Source organism: Sphaerodactylus townsendi, linkage group LG16 (genome assembly GCF_021028975.2).
Source record: "Sphaerodactylus townsendi isolate TG3544 linkage group LG16, MPM_Stown_v2.3, whole genome shotgun sequence".
Lineage (NCBI taxonomy): Eukaryota > Metazoa > Chordata > Lepidosauria > Squamata > Sphaerodactylidae > Sphaerodactylus > Sphaerodactylus townsendi.
The window spans coordinates 11,417,894-11,433,771 of record NC_059440.1 but is presented as its reverse complement, the minus strand read 5'-3'; the positions used below and the strand labels follow the sequence as shown (position 1 = coordinate 11,433,771).

Genomic DNA, 15,878 nt, shown 5'->3' with positions numbered 1-15,878 from the left:
TCAATACAAATTAGAAACACAATTTTTCTTTTTACAGACATAAGTCACATCAAAGAATCCTATGTCAAACAGCAAAGAATCATATATCAAGCAACAAGGCTTCATAAATACATATTTGCAAAAAAAAAAAACGTAGCCATGGTGGTGGAGAAATAGCAGCTGCAGGGAACAGAAGCCAGGAAAATGGCACAAATATGGATGGAACTCCTGTCCACAAATGTGCTTTGATTGTGTCCTTTCCCAAAAGAATAAGTCGAATAAAATCTGAGAAAGATAAACCGTGGGGGAAACCATGGAAAGTGGTTAAGCTAGAGATATTGAAACTTTAAAAAAAACCATACACTTCATTTAAGACATGAAACCTAAGCAAAATCTCCAAATGGAGGAAGCCTCAGAAAAGTGTTTCAGAATCCATTGATCCTGAATAGTTGCGCTTTGCATGCAAAGGCTCCATAGAGATTGGGGGGGGGGGGGCTGAGGAGGGCAGGGTTTGGAGAGGTGGGGTATACAACCCATCTTCCAAGGCAACCATTTACTCCAGGTGACCTGATCTCTGTCGCCTGGAGATCAGCTGTAATCTCAGGTGATCTCCAGCCGCCACCTGGAGGCTGGAAACCCTAATTCCTAGACTCAAGAGACATTGTCCTTAAAGGGGAAGTCCAGTTTTAGCTTCTAACTGCTCCAAAGCTCCTGGGAAAAATGAAGATTAAGGAACTCGTGAAACTGCAAATAAGGAATTGGGAACTTTGAATAAGGAAACTGGAACCAACTTCAGCCTCATGAGACTTACTTGCCTCAAACAGTAGTTACTGTTGTTCCGCAAACGAGGCGATTCGTATCCGATGAAGGGAACTTAGACTTGCCAAAGCTTATACCATGGAAATCTTGTCGGTCTTTAAGGTGCTATGGGACTCAAATCTTGCAAGACGATTTGAAGAAGGAAGAAGAGTTTGGATTTATACTCCGCCTTTCTCTCTTGTAAGGATACTGAAGGTGGCTTACAAGCTCCTTCCCTTACTCCCCCCCCCACACACCATGTGAGGTAGGTGGGCTGAGAGAGTTCTCGGTCACCGCTCAGCTCCAGAATGCGATAAATGTAGTCCGCTACCCCGACAAGTCCGTCATTGCATGGCTGCCAGTTGGCCATGCTGGTAGGGGCTGATGGGAATTGTAGTTCCTGAACATCTGGAGAGCCGCAGGTTCCCTACCCCTGGACTAGCCCAAGGTCACCCAACAGGAATGTAGGTGTTTGGAAACACATCTGGTTCACCAGAGAAGCGGGGAATCAAACCCAGTTCCTCCAGATTAGAATCCATCAGCTCTTAACCACTACACCATGCTGGCGAACAATCCATCTGCCTTGCATAGTGCCAAATTAACTTGGTAGCAAAAGGAGCATACACTACTGGCCCCACATTTTTGAGGGTCCCGCACTAAACGTTTGCCTGTTGTCTGGAGAAATCGGTATCTCCCCGTATTGTCACAATCTGGCAACGCTGTTGTTTACATGTTGGGGGGTCCTGCACCCTGCCTAGTACATGTTGTGGGTTCTGTGTATGTGCATGTAGGTGCTGGCTCCTTGTTGTGTTGTGTGCACAGGCATGGCGAAGTAGTAAGTATCAGACATTTCTTGTATTATCTGGTTACAAAGCAAATAGGGGAAAATGATTTACTTTACTATACAAGTAAATAATTGATGGTTGTTGAGGGTTTTCCAGGCTGTGTGGCCGTGGTCTGGTAGATCTTGCTCCTAATGTTTTGCCTGCACCTGTGGCTGGCATTTTCAGTGGTGTATCACAGAGAGAAGTCTGTGACACACCGCACACGTTAGGAACAAGATCTACCAGACCACGGCCACACAGTCCGGAAAACCCACAACAACCAGTTGAATCCGGCCATGACAGCCTTCGACAAATAATTTGTGGTTTAATATTTATGTGCATTTTTAAAAAATTAGCTTAATCCAATCCTGGCTTTGCGCTGCTTTCTCTCTGGACTGTGTCTAAAACCCACACCATTGAAACTTGAGGCTGGGCTGGCTGTTTTTCAATCAGAATTTTCAATCTTAAATGCCACTCTGGAAATTTATCACTCTGGTGGAAAGACCCCTCCGTTGGACCAAGCTCTGCCAGGGTGCCCTTTCTCCATACAGGGCTATTCTCATTCGCAAGCGGCTCTCGCACAGCCAGGAAAGCAGAGCGCCAAAACAAGAGGAGGCTGCTTTAAGAGAACTTTTGGGAAGCTGTAATCTGAAGCCTGCTGAGGAGGCCTGTGGGCTGGCAGGCAGCAGCAGCAGCACAGGCAGATGTGGCCCCAGAACGGGAGCTCTGCACTCTTCCTCTGCGCTCTCATCTCACACAGGCGGGACAAGGAGAACTACAGAGGTGGGCAGGTAAGGGGAGCGAATCCAGATTTATTTCTGCATGCTTGGGCCACAGGGCAAAGGGGGCTGGATGCAATTAGGTAGGCTGGTGTGTCTGGATGTTCCTAAAATGGCCCAGTGGGAGCCACAATCCCCCAATAGTCCAGGTGGTGCCTTAAAACCCAATGAAGAGTCAGCTCTTACTCCATCAGATGAACTGTCCACCCATTCAGCAGGTACAGGTATCCTAAAAGCTGCAGACAAAACCCACAAACTAGCCTCGCTTTGTAACACTTCCCCATCCAAAGTTTTGTTTGCAGTTTTCAGTGTGTTATCTAACCTAGGTGCATGCACCTCGTGAAATGGGCATTGACTCACTGGAACTTACATGTTGTTAGTCTAAAGGGGCCACTATTAGACTCTCGCTTTATAGTCAGTCCGCACAAAAAGGCAGGTCTGAGGAAGCATCATCAGAGCAGTGGGAAGATGTATGTGTGACAGAGATGGATGCTTGTTTCCCTCCACCGACGAGGCCGACCGACTGTTCGGTTTTCTTCCTGCCTCTAACTTTCATTCCCCACTGAGGCCATTTCGGTTTTCTTCCTGCCGCTAACTTTCACTCCCCACGGAGGCCATCTCTGCCGCAGCAGAAAAGTTTAGCAGCTGAAGAGGAAATGTACAAGAGTCCGGAGAGGGGTCCAGATGCGCAGTGTCAATTCCAGCAGCTGCCTGGGACGAGCAGCGGTTCAGTTTTCCACTCCTGACAAGTCTGCAGCGTGTCCACTTTTCCAAAGAGAACTGCCCTCGGTTTAAAACCTCCAGCTGGGAAAGCCATTCATCCTTTCGCCGGCTGCTTACATACCCCCTGGTTAAGAAACGGGGCCCTTCAACACCCGAGTTCCTTGTCCATCGGGGTGGCCTTGTGATATATCTTCATTCGGCTTAGACAGCTCAGAAGGGAAAAAAAACATCCCAGGAACCACTCAATTCTGGCTAAACGATGGGTCTTTCCTGTGGGTTTTCCCCTGAGCTGCGTGCTTGAGAGTCGTGCTAATCGGAGCCAGATGTTCAGAAACTTAGATGCTCAGTGGAGCTTCAGTAGAGCTTCTTGGCAAGTCCTGGGAATTCTGAACCCAGCAATGACTGACCAAGCCAGGACTTCCAACCTCCCTTCTGAGGCCTCCTCTATAGCATGGAGTGTGGTTGGGACCAGAACATACTGGTGGGTTTTTTGTTTTTTTGTTTTGCAATTAAGCTAGGCTTAACAGACGCTCCCTCCTCCATCTTTGCAGGCATACGAGAAGCCGTGCTGTCTAGATGGCTCCTCCACTGCAAACGGCAAGAGAGACTCTCTTCCAGCGGGCAATTTCTCTTCCTCAGGGGACTTTCCCCCCCATTTCTTCTTAAGCTGCTAAACCTTGTTTTCCTGCCGCAAAAACGGTGTCTCTCAGGAAAAAAGTTAAAGCTGGTGGCAGCGGGGATAATAGTCATAAGTTGGTGGCAGCGAGGATAATTAACACTGTGCCGTTTCGGTGGCATTAACTTTAGGGGAGCGTTGAGTCGGAAACTAACGGACCAACCTGCTAATTTGGCTGCTCCAGTTCCTGGGACTGCCTTCCCTTTAATTGCAGGCTTGGAGGAACATAACTGTTGTTTCCACTCAGTCCCTTTGGCGCCAGCTTTTCAGGGGCACGACTGCTGGGGTTACGGTCTGTCCTTTGGACGGGATGTAACAGTCCAAAGTTCCTCTGCAAAACACCAGGGAGAAATTGACCCAGAGAACTGCCAAGCGACTGTGCTGGTTTCTTTCTCACAGAGGTCCCATCCAGGATCACTTGCTCTCGTAGGCACAGTTTGTTCCAAACCAATTGGCTTAAAGTGGTTTGGGTTGCAGTTTAGGAGATGGGGCATTCAGGATGGGTGGGGGAAATGCTCATGGAACGACTCCAAAAGCTTGTAACCGTAGAAGTTAGGACGGTACCATAGCTGTGCATCTCCAGGACTAGCCAGCAAGGTTCCAGATGAGGGGAAGAAACCAGCCACACAACACAGCAGAAACCTTTTTGACTGTGCTCGGTGCTGGGGATAACCACCAATGCTACCTTTATCTGTTCTTACCCCTTCAGCACCATCATGCAGGGACTGGTGGTTCTTCTGTGTCTGGGACTCCTCACCACCTCGGCCAGAAGTCAGGAATTGGGAACTGGAGAACAGGTGAGCAGGTTTAGGAAACATCTAAAAGGTTCTCCAGATTAGCGGTTTTAGGACACACCTTCTATGTCGGCCTCCATCCTACAGGCTGCAGCATTTCAGGGCCAAAAAGGAAAAGAGAAACAGACTCAACCCCCAACTCAGTTTACATTTATTCACAAGGGTTAAGTTACACAAATAAAATCAAACAATTATTTATTTATTATAATACTATCGATTAATAATACTATCTATTATAATATAATAGGTAGTATTTATTGCACACAAATAGAAAAATTAAAAGGATAGCCTTGAAATACTAACTGCTAGCTTTACAAAATCTGTAACAATTTAATATATGTAGTTGATGTCAATGCCAATTTATTTATTTATTTAGGTCTTCACCGGTAGTTGATGACACACGCACACACACACACGAAATTGGGGGAACTTCATAAACATCTAGGCCAATGATTCCCAACCCTTTTTCACTCAGGTATCCCTTGGCAACCCATTCCCCTAAAATTTTACCCCCATATTAACAAACCATTACATACATTTTTTTTTGCATCCCCAAACGCTCTGGCACGTATCCCTGCATGCCCCAAGTTTGGAACCACTAATCTGTGGGGATTATTGTGTGTGTTAAGGAACCATGTGAACGAATATATGGCTGGGTTGTGTATCTACCCTGTTTTCCCAAAAATAAGACATCCCCTGAGAAGTAGAGTTTTTGCTGAAGTGCTAAATATAAAGCATCCCCTGAAAGTAAGACGTAGCAAAGTTTTTGTTTGGAAGCAGGCCCATCGACCAAAGTATGCAGCTGTGGAGCGGAAAAATAAGACATCCCCTGAAAATAAGACATAGCGCATCTTTGGGAGCAAAAATTAATATAAGACACTGTCTTATTTTCGGGGAAACACGGTACTGTTACCCACAGCCAGGGGTAACTAGAAAGTGATTTCAGAGTGATTTCAGCTTTGTCAGCAATGAGCAATAGTGATTTCAGAGTGATTTCAGCTTTGGCAGCAGTGAGTGGATGCAGGGGCAGGCTGCCTTCAGAGCAGAGGTTCTTTATTGTGATTTCAAGCTCTTTCCAGGCCAGACTGCCCACTACAGAACGAAACACAGCCCTTTTTATACAGTTTTTCACCTGATCAGAGGAGGAAGGGGGCAGTCCCCTGCCACATAATACAGACAATTTAAAACAAAGAGAGAGGGAGGAGACAGTCTTTTGTTTTGCTGATGGATTAAGTCCCAAAAGAAAGGCTGCCAATGAATCTTGAGATCCTAGAAGTGGAAACTTCAATAGTCCAATGGGTCTTGAGATCCTAGAATTGGAAACTTCAATAGTCCAATGAGCTTCTGGATCCTGAGAGTAAAACTTCAAACAGTCCAATAGCAAAACAGGGTGACATCCTTTGTTAGTCAAAAGGTCCTTTTGTTGGTGAAGATGGGATTAGCTGGGTGTTGGTCCAAAACTGAATTCCAGGGGATCTAGTTTCCTTTGTCCCTTAATATCAACCTTTCTGGGCCACTGCTTTGGCCATCAAGGACACAAATTTCAAAAATAACATTTCCAAACTTAAATGTTAGGGAAACCTTAAAGGATAAACACATGTACTTATACTTATGGGCAAGACTTTACAGATACTTATTGGCATGGCTTTCTTAAATCTAACAATAACAAAACCTTAAACTAACTGAAGAACCTAACTAAAGTATAATCCTAAACATTTGGCAAATAATAAATCCCACACTGAGGGGCTTACATTGAACCTTAAAGGGGGAAAAGGCAAGAAGGAAACCATGTGAAATATCAGCACATTTGTATATACATGTTCTTTCCAGGACTTGTGGAGGCTTTTGGACAACACTGGTCTCTTTGCTCTGATCCTTAGCCAGTGTAGTTCGGTGGCAGGCTCAGGAAAATATTTTTCCTATTTTCCTGCTGGTAACAGTACTTCCTACCATAAATATAAGAGATAACAACATCTGTCTGACAGATTAAAATACTTTGTTGGAAAATACTGTGTATTAGAAAATAGTCTACTTTTGACCATTGAGAAAGGACCTTGAGGCTGAAACGCATACAACCCTTAGTTTGGTCATGTGATATTGGCAACACAGTGTAGTACCGGTGTGGCGTTGTGATTAAGAGCAGGTGGGTGATAATCTGGAGAACTGGGTTTGATTGCTCACTCCTCCACATGAGTGGCAGACTCTTATGTGGGGAACTGGGTTTGTTTCTCCACGCCAACATTCCTGCTGGGCTAGTCACAGTTCTTCGGAACTCTCTCAGCCCCACCTAACTCACAAGGTGTCTGTTGTGAGGAAAGGAAGAGAGAGGAATTTGTAAGCCCCTTTCAGTCTCCTTACAGGAGAGAAAGGTGGGGTATAAATCCAAACTTCTCCTCCTCCTTTTGCAAAGTTAGCAGTTTGTATTTCAGACCTGAGATATTTTTAATTTTACTGTATTGTCGAAGGCTTTCACGGCCAGATTCAACTGGTGGTGGTGGGTTTTCCGGGCTGTGTGGTTGTGGTCAGGCAGATCTTGTTCCTAACATTTCGCCTGCATCTGTGGCTGGCATCTTCAGAAGTGTATGACAGAGGGAAGTCTGTTACACACTGTGTCCAGAGAGAAGGGAATGTTTGGGGTATATATTGTCCACGGGACAAACATTCCCTCCTCTCTAGACACAGTGTGTAACAGACTTCCCTCTGTCATACACCTCTGAAGAGGCCAGCCACAGATGCAGGCGAAACGTTAGGAACAAGATCCACCAGACCACGGCCACACAGCCCAGAAAACCCACCACAACCAGTTTAATTTTACTGTTTGTGAACACCTTATAATAAATATTTGTTTGATTTTATTTTTGTAACTTAACCCTTGTAAATAAGTGCAGCATTTCAAAGGCCATCTTGGGCATAACGCTAACGTGAGCCAGCAAAATAAGGTTGGAATCAGACTGGCTGTCCTAGGATTCAGAGAACTGAGCTGAATCCAGTGTCCTTTGGGTATGACCTAGAGTTTCCCCACTGGCCCAGGCAGGCTTAGAAAGTGCCATCAAGTTGCAGCTGACTAATGGTGACCCCAACAAGGGGTTTTCCAGGCAAGTGAGAAGCAGAGGTGGTTTGCCAACTCCTTCCTCTGCAATGTCTTCCTCGGCTGCCTCCCTTCCAAGTACCAACCCTGCTTAGCTTCCAGGATCTGACAAGATTGGACTATATCATGCGGCTTTTCCTCCCTCCACCAAACCACACTAAAGAAGCAATTCTGTGCTCCCAAAGGAATCTGCAAATCCAGATGCCGATAATGCCGGGGGAGCAGAGGAAGAGGACGATCCCTTTTACAAGGTGCCTGTGAACAAGCTGGCAGCCTCCGTCTCCAACTTCGGCTACAACCTGTACCGTCAGCAATCCAGTCAGACGCCCACCGCCAATGTCCTCCTTTCGCCCTTTAGTGTCGCCATGGCCCTCTCGGCCCTCTCGCTGGGTGAGCTTGTCTTCTCTTCTGTTCTGCTGTCACTCAAAGTGGGACAGAAAAATCTCAGGGGCCAGCATGGTGTCAATGGTTAAGAGCAGGTGGATTCTAATCCGGAGAACCGGGTTGGATTCCCCACTCCTCCACCTGAGTGGCAGAGGCTTATCTGGTGAACCAGATGTGTTTCTGCATTCCTACATTCCTCCTGGGTGACTGTGTGCTAGACACAGTTCTCTCAGCCTCACTGTCCTCACAAGGGGAGCTTGTGGGGAGAGGAAGGGAAAGGAGCTTGTAAACCTCCTTGAGCCTCATTACAGGAGAGAAAGGAGGGTATCAATTCAAACTATTCTTCTTCTTTGCCATTGGCAGGAGCGGGAGAACGAACGGAAATCCTCATTTCTCGCGCACTCTTCTATGACCTGCTCGACAAGGCGGAAGTCCACAGCACGTACCCATCACTCCTGGCCAGCATTGGTGTCCCGGCCAAAGGCCTGAAAACTGCCTCTCGTCTCATCATGGAGAGAAGTAAAGTTTGATGCTTGTGTCCTACAGGAAAGAGGGCTGCTTGGGGGCAGCAGGAGGCCATAAGGAAGGGCATATGCAATTCTGTTCCACATGCTAGCTAGCATAGCATAGTGGTTAAGAGCAGGTGGTGTCTAATCTGGAGAACCCAGTTTGATTCCCCACTTCTACTCATGAGAATATTTGGTGAACCAGATGTGTTTCCCCACTCCGACATTCCAGCTGGGTGACTTTGGGCTAGTCGCAGTTCTTCAGAACTCTGTCAGTCCCACCTACCACACAAGGTTGCTGTTGTGGGGAAAGGAAAAGGAGTTTAAGACCCTTTGAATCTTACAGGAGAGAAAGGGCAGGGGCAGGATATAAATTCAAACTCTTCTTCTGGCTTATGGACCAAATCATCCAAAAAGGCCTTGGGGAATTCTCCCTATAAGAATGTTTGCTTTGACACAATTTCATAGCAGGTTGGGCTTAGTCAGTAGCGCTGGTTGTCTCCTGAACACAGGAATCCAAACTACTGGTCCGGTTGACAAGGGGCACAGGCTGAGTCCTGGACAGCAAGAACCTCAGGCACAAGTTATTTCTCATTGTCGTTTGACTTGCCTTTGTTCTCCCAGCAACCCCCACATTGAGATACGTATTTTATTTTTTACTTTTTGCACTTATATCCTGCCAATCCCCCGGAGGGCTCAAGGTGGCTTACAATCAATATATCATAAAGCACGTAAGAACAGTACAAAAATACAAATGACAAAATAGAAAGGCTAAAACCAAGTTTAAAAACAATTCATGCTAGCAGGCGCCCAAAAGAGTCCTAAACAAATATAATGGAACAGGCGTGCGACTTGAGACGTACTTAAAGAGACAAGGCCTATTATTGCAACATTTGCTCAGGTTAAAGCAGGCATATTCAGCCCTTCAAATAGGGTTGACAACTCCAGGTTGGGAAATTTCTGGAGCTTTGGGGGTGGATCCCCCAGGGAGGGTTGAGTTGGGGGGGGGAGAAGGATCTCAGCAAGGTCCACCCTCCAATCAGCCATTTTTCCCCGGGGGAAGTGATCTCTGTTGTCTGGAAATCAGAAGTACTTTGAGAAGATCGCCAGGTCATACCTGGGGGTTGGCAACCAACACATATGGCCCAGTGGGCTTTCAGGAACACCCCTTCCGCACATGTAGAACAATGCACTTTCAATGCACTTAGCAGCTAGGTTTTACTGTGCGGAATAGCAAAAATCCACTTGCAAACAATTGTGAAAGTGGATTGAAAGTGCATTATTCTGCACGTGCAGAAGGGCTTCCAGAAACCACAGTCCTCATGTGAGCCAGCAAAATAAGTAGAGTGTTTTGATTGGCAGACCACATTAACTCCAGTGGAAATGAAGTTCTGGAAAACCACTCTACGATATTAGTACGTGGACAGCCATGTACACAAGTGAGCAGGCAAAAGGGGCTTCTCTAGAACATCTGTTCTCTGCTTTGGGAATATTTTGGCCTGGGTTGCGTAAATTAGCTTTGCAAATAAAGCCAGAACAACATTCTAGCTTTACTAAACCTAAAGGGCTGGGAAGGGGGGGGGGTATGCCAAGTTCTAAAAAGGTTTTCCTATCTGGCTGCTGCTGGTGAGCAGGGAAATAGCTCTTTGGAAGCCTGCTGTCCGTGAATGGTTCACCCGTCAGGGAAGCAAGCTCTCTTCTACATCTATCAGCAGAAATTGCCCCATAGGTTTAGAGTTTTTCCTCCAAGCGTGGAGTGAGATAGAAGCATATAAGCTTTCTGATCTTTGGCAGGGCTGAGAATGAAAATTGGATTTGTGAATGAGCTGGAGAAATCCTACAAATTCCGGCCCAGAGTATTGACTGGAAACACCCGCGTGGACCTGCAAGAAGCTAACAACTGGGTGCAACAGAAAACCAGTGGGAAAGTCACCAGGTTCCTACGGGAGATCCCCACGGGGCTCAGCATCCTCCTCCTTGGGGCAGCGTACCTGAAAGGTAAGAGGAAGCTGGTGTGAGAGAGAAACAGGAAAAAGAGAAGATCCAGCCATGATGATTTCAACAACAGATGTTTCCCCCCCCCCAAGTATTTGTTTTGTTCACAGAAACAGCAATCAATACGGTGTGCGTTATGAGCCTTTCACTTTTTGCTGAAATGTCAGCTTTTGACATTTGTAAAGTCTGACTTTTGAAAATGAGCTGGATTGAGCAACAGCTTTAAAACAAGGACAATTATAGGGAAACTAGAGCGGGCCAAACACTTTTTCCAATAACCCCTTACTGGGAGGATGGCTAAGGTGTAATGATTATTCATCAAGCATCTACAGCAGTGGTGGCGAACCTATGGCACGGGTGCCAGAGGTGGCACTCAGAGCCATCTCTGTGGGCACGCACAAACAGAGTCCCTCCCCACACACATCTAGGCTGGTCTGGGCCACTGGCTCGATTATTAGCATTAAACCTAAGACCGAGTTTTGGGGAAGCAGTGTAGGTAACCCTGTTAAGCACTGTTAAACCCCTGATTTTCATGTGAAGAACTAAAGCGCAATCCTTTACCTGGGAGTAAGCTCAGTTGCTTCTGAATAAACCCTCCTAGGGTCGTGATTCACCCGTTTGAAGAGTTACATGGTTGCTTCAAAGCAAAGCCACCAACTATCACCAAGCTTACTCCCAAGTAACGCATGCCTCGGAGCCAACCGTTTTTTCTAAACTAAAACTCAGTATTCAGGTTAAATTGCCGTGTTGGCACTTTGCGATAAATAAATGGGATTTGGGTTGCAATTTGGGCACTCGGTCTCAAAAAGGTTCGCCATCACTGATCTACAGTATTTTGATTGGCAGACCACATTCTCTTGGGAATCAGTCCCCCAGGGATTCCTTCTCTAGGTAGAACTATCTTGATGGTGTGGGATTCTCTCTCAGCTCGAATATTGTTTTTGAATGATAGAGCTCTGTCATTTATAACGACAGAGACATTGATAACTCCTTTTCGTTAGGAGGGTGAAAAGTGTAGCTTGTCTTTGCCACAGCAACGGCATCGCTGATTCTGACGTCTTCTCTCGAGGGAGGAAGAAACTGGGAACCCTCTTAACAAAAATTTGCCTTTCTTCCCCTCCCAACAGGAAAATGGGTGACCAGATTCGACTCCAAACTGACTAGGCCCCGAGACTTCCACTTGGAGGAGGACAGGTCAGCGAGCGTCCCCATGATGGCGGCCTCAAACATCCCAGTGAAGTATGGCTTTGATTCTGACCTCGACTGCAAGGTCAGTATTAGAAGAGAAGCCCCTCCCCACCCCGATTGCCCCATAGGAAGGTTGGAGGGTTCCATCCATCATATTTCACTCTCAGGGCCAGCAAATCCAAGACAAGCGGCACAAAAATCTCATGCGAGTCTGTATTTACGGGATCATTTCAAAGTCTTTTACAGTCCTTGTCTCTTCCTCCTCCTTGACATGACTTTCTTGCACCCTTTAAGGCATTTCCGTGGACAAGACCCCGCGAGGCTCTCACCCACCTAAGGCCACACATAGAACCTTGGCCAGGATTTGAACGTGAGCCCCTGAATCAAGGCCAACATTGGCTACATGCTCTGTTAAAAAAATGTCCATTTACTGAGACCACCGCCGAAGCACTTGGGCTCTATGCCACCAAAGTAGGGTCGCTGGCCACCAGTGGGGGATGGGGGGCAGTGTTGCCAGGTCCAGATTGGGAAACTCCTGGGTATTTGGGGATGGACAGGGACCTCGGTGGTGCACAGTGCTCTACAGCCCGCCCTCCAAAGCATCCATTTTCTCCCAGGAAACTGATGTTTGTAATGTGTAGATGAGCTGTTATTTCAGGGGATCCCTGGTCCCTCCTTGAGGTTTGCACCCATACACCAAGGGTGCTTCCCCAACCTCACCCCTTCCCCTATGTCATCACTGCAGCAGCTATAACCTTTCCCTAAAAGGGGATTCATAAGAACTAGTCTGCTGGATCAGACCAGAGTCCATCTCGTCCAGCATTCTGCTACCCACAGTGGCCCACCAGGTGCCTTTGGGAGCTCACATGCAGGAGGTGAAAGCAAGGGCCTACTGCTGCTACTGCTCCCGAGCACCTGGTCTGCTAAGGCAACAGGTTAGTGGAGAATAGGCTGTCAATGGTGACTAAAAGGAACTTCTACATTCAGAGGCAGCCAACCCCTGAATAGCAATTGCAGTTGGCCGTGCTGGGGAAAGGCTTCAGCCTCTATGCCAGTGATGGCGAATCTATGGCATGGGTGCCAGAGGTGGCACTCAGAGCTCTCTCTGTTGGCATACACAGACAGAATTCATCATGGGGGGGGGGGATCACTCCCCCCCCCCCACACACATCTAGGCTGGCCTGGGCCACTGGGCTTGATTATTAGCATTAAACCTAAGACCTAGTTTTGGGGAAGCAGTATAGGTAACCCTGTTAAGTGCTGTTAAACCCCACTGATTTTCATGCAAAGAACTGAAGCGCGATCCTTCACCTGGGAGTACGCTCGGTTGCTGGCAATGTGGCTTGCTTCTGAGTAAACCCTCCTAGGGTTGTGATTCACCCGCTTGAAGAGCTGCATGGTTGCTTCAAAGTAAAGCCACCTTCTACCACCCAGCTTACTCCCGAGTAACGCACACCTCAGAGCCAACCATTTTTTCTAAACTAAAACCTCAGTATTCAGGTTAAATTGCCGTGTTGGCACTTTGCGATAAATAAGTGGGTTTTGGGTTGCAGTTTGGGCACTCGGGTCTCGAAAAGGTTCGCCATCACTGCTCTATGCCCTGTTGCTGGCCCTCCAGTTTTACTGGTCGGCCACTGTGTCAGACAGGACGGGCTCTTCTTATGTTTTTAATTTTTGTCACATGGCGTGAAGTATAAATGGCAGAGGCAGGGAAAGAACCATTTTAGTGGCATCCCCCAGAATTCCAAAGTCCAAGGAAGGGAAACATCTTGAAAGAAAGCAAGATCTTCTCTAGCAGAGGTGTCAAATGAGAACGACAATGAATCAGGCTGTTTGCAGTAAGGCGATTTACACGGTGTTTTAATTTTTGGAGAATGCCAACTTCAGCTACAGGTTCCAAGAGAGGAATGTAAATAAAGGTCAACAGTGGGACTTGTAAACTGGATATTATGAATAGAGGGAGGCAGTGATCGGGACACACTTTTCAGGGTTTCCTCTGGATCTGGTAGATGCTCTGTGGTCACCAAAGGCTACCTGGAAAAATGTTCTAAGGATTGTGTGTGTGTGTGTGTGTGTGTGTGTGTTGAAGGGGCTCAAGGTAGCATTTAAGTTACTTCTAGGAACCAAGCCTCCACCCGCCAAGTCACTCCCCCACCCCTTCATTTTCCAAGGAGCCTGCCTTGTACCTAAACATGGGGTCTGTAAACTATGGCTCTCCAGATGTTCATGGACTACAATTCCCATCAGCCCTGCCACTTGGACATGCTGGCAGAGGCTGATGGGAATCGTAGTCCATGAACATCTGGAGAAGCATAGTGTGCAGACCCCTGCCCTAAACACCAATCACACCAGAAATTCCTCTTTGGATGAGCGGGCTTCTCCCCTGCAGGCTGGAATGAGGGAATCCCTGCTGCATCTTCCAAACCATCTAACACTGCAAGGCAGATGAGTGACAGAATGTAAACAATGCCAAATAAAGGGGCTCCTGGCTGACCAAATGGGATGCTTGAGACTGCTGGTGGATTGAGCCCTTTCCAACATCAGTGCCTGACCTTGTGTTTTCTCCGACTCCCGCCCCCAGATTGCCCAGTTGCCCCTGGAGGGGAGTGTCAGTGCCCTGTTCTTTCTGCCCCAAAGCGTGACCCAGAACATGACGCTGATTGAAGAGAGCCTCACCTCAGAGTTTGTCCGTGACATCAACAAGCAGCTGAAGACGGTCTGTGTGGATCTGCACGTACCGCGGCTCAAGCTGGCTTCGGAGATGGCCCTGGCTGACACTCTCCAGGAAATGCGTACGTACTTGGCACGGATTTCTGGCTAGGCATAGTTAGTACTGGTGCTGGCCTTCGCTAGTCCAGATCTGCTCTGCTGCTAAGCGGTAGCTCCAGGAAGCTCCAGACCATGGCTGGTCAATGACAGGCAGGGCTGGTGGAGTGGTTCAAATAACTAGATTCCCAGGGGCATTCCTGGACTTCTTTGATATTTGCATTTAGAACATTGTAATCGGAATATGGAGCTTCCGTTTCTAGCAAGCAGAGCCCATGGCGAATGAGACTTCATGAGCACCTTAGTTTAAGTTAGTATGCTAGTACAAAACATCATAAGAAACAGTACAGTATAGTACAGTAAACCTTTATTAGGCATAAAATCATAAGAAATATAAGAACTAGCCTGCTGGATCAGACTAGAGTCCATCTAGTCCAGCATTCTGCTACTCGCAGTGGCCCACCAGGTGCTTTTGGGAGCTCACATGCAGGATGTGAAAGCAATGGCCTTCTGCTGCTGCTGCTCCTGAGCACCTGGTCTGAAAACTATGGTCTGAAATTTACTCATCCTATGCAAGCATACTTTGTCTCCTGTAAGGGGACTATGAGCATTTACTTACATTTGCTTACCCAGAACTTGCTATTAGTCTGTTCCGTTGGAAGGCTGGAGGGTATCGGAAGAAGATCCAGAGGACAAGGATTCTCTTAGCATCACCCGCTCCAAAATAGCAGTTTTCTTCTGGCCAACTGTTGTCCCCCAGGAACCTTTCCCGTTCTTTTCCTCCTCTGCTACTTCCCTGCTGGGAGCACAAAAGTCACGGCCTGGCTCTATCTCCCGCCCTGTTCTAACACGCTCCTTCCTTGCAGGGCTCCAGGCGCTCTTTGAGACCCCCGACTTCAGCAAGATCGCCGCTAGGGCTGTCAAGCTCTCCCACGTGCAGCACAAAGCAATCCTGGAGCTGAACGAAGAAGGGGTCGGGTCAGGGCCCCCGCCACAGGCGGAGACTCAGTGTTCGAGCCTCCGCGTAGACTACCACTTGGACAGACCGTTCGTGTTCCTGCTTCAGGACGATGAGACAGGAGCTCTGCTCTTCGTTGGGAAAATCCTTGACCCCAGAAGCAGTTAGGCCCCGCCCTGCCCTCAGACGCAGCAGGCCTCCTGGGAAGTGGGTCGATGGCTTGGCATACACATTCTGTGCCTGATGTGCAGCAATAAAACGGCTTTTGCTTTAGACGCGCCCCAAGATCAACTACCGTATGTACTCGTGTATAAGTCGACCCGCATATAAGTCGAGGCACCTAATTTTACCACAAAAAACTGGGAAAACTGATTGACTCACGTATAAGTCGAGGGTGGGAAATGCAGCATCAACTAAGGC

At 47.4% G+C, this 15,878-nt stretch overlaps 1 protein-coding gene across 2 annotated transcripts; it reads left to right on the top strand.

Annotated features, from left to right (window-relative positions):
• Positions 1-2,245: 2,245 nt before the first annotated feature.
• Positions 2,246-15,743, top strand: SERPINF1 (serpin family F member 1). 2 transcript variants are annotated; one of them, XM_048518685.1, is made up of 8 exons: positions 2,246-2,392; positions 4,489-4,576; positions 7,847-8,051; positions 8,409-8,564; positions 10,346-10,549; positions 11,674-11,816; positions 14,316-14,526; positions 15,367-15,743. In XM_048518685.1, exons 2-8 carry the CDS (start codon positions 4,496-4,498, stop codon positions 15,624-15,626), a joined length of 1,260 nt encoding a protein of 419 aa, XP_048374642.1. In that variant the 5' UTR covers positions 2,246-2,392; positions 4,489-4,495; the 3' UTR covers positions 15,627-15,743. The 2 variants fall into 2 exon arrangements, with proteins under 2 accessions (XP_048374642.1, XP_048374643.1); XM_048518686.1 differs by having other exon boundaries at positions 2,308-2,384.
• Positions 15,744-15,878: the final 135 nt, after the last annotated feature.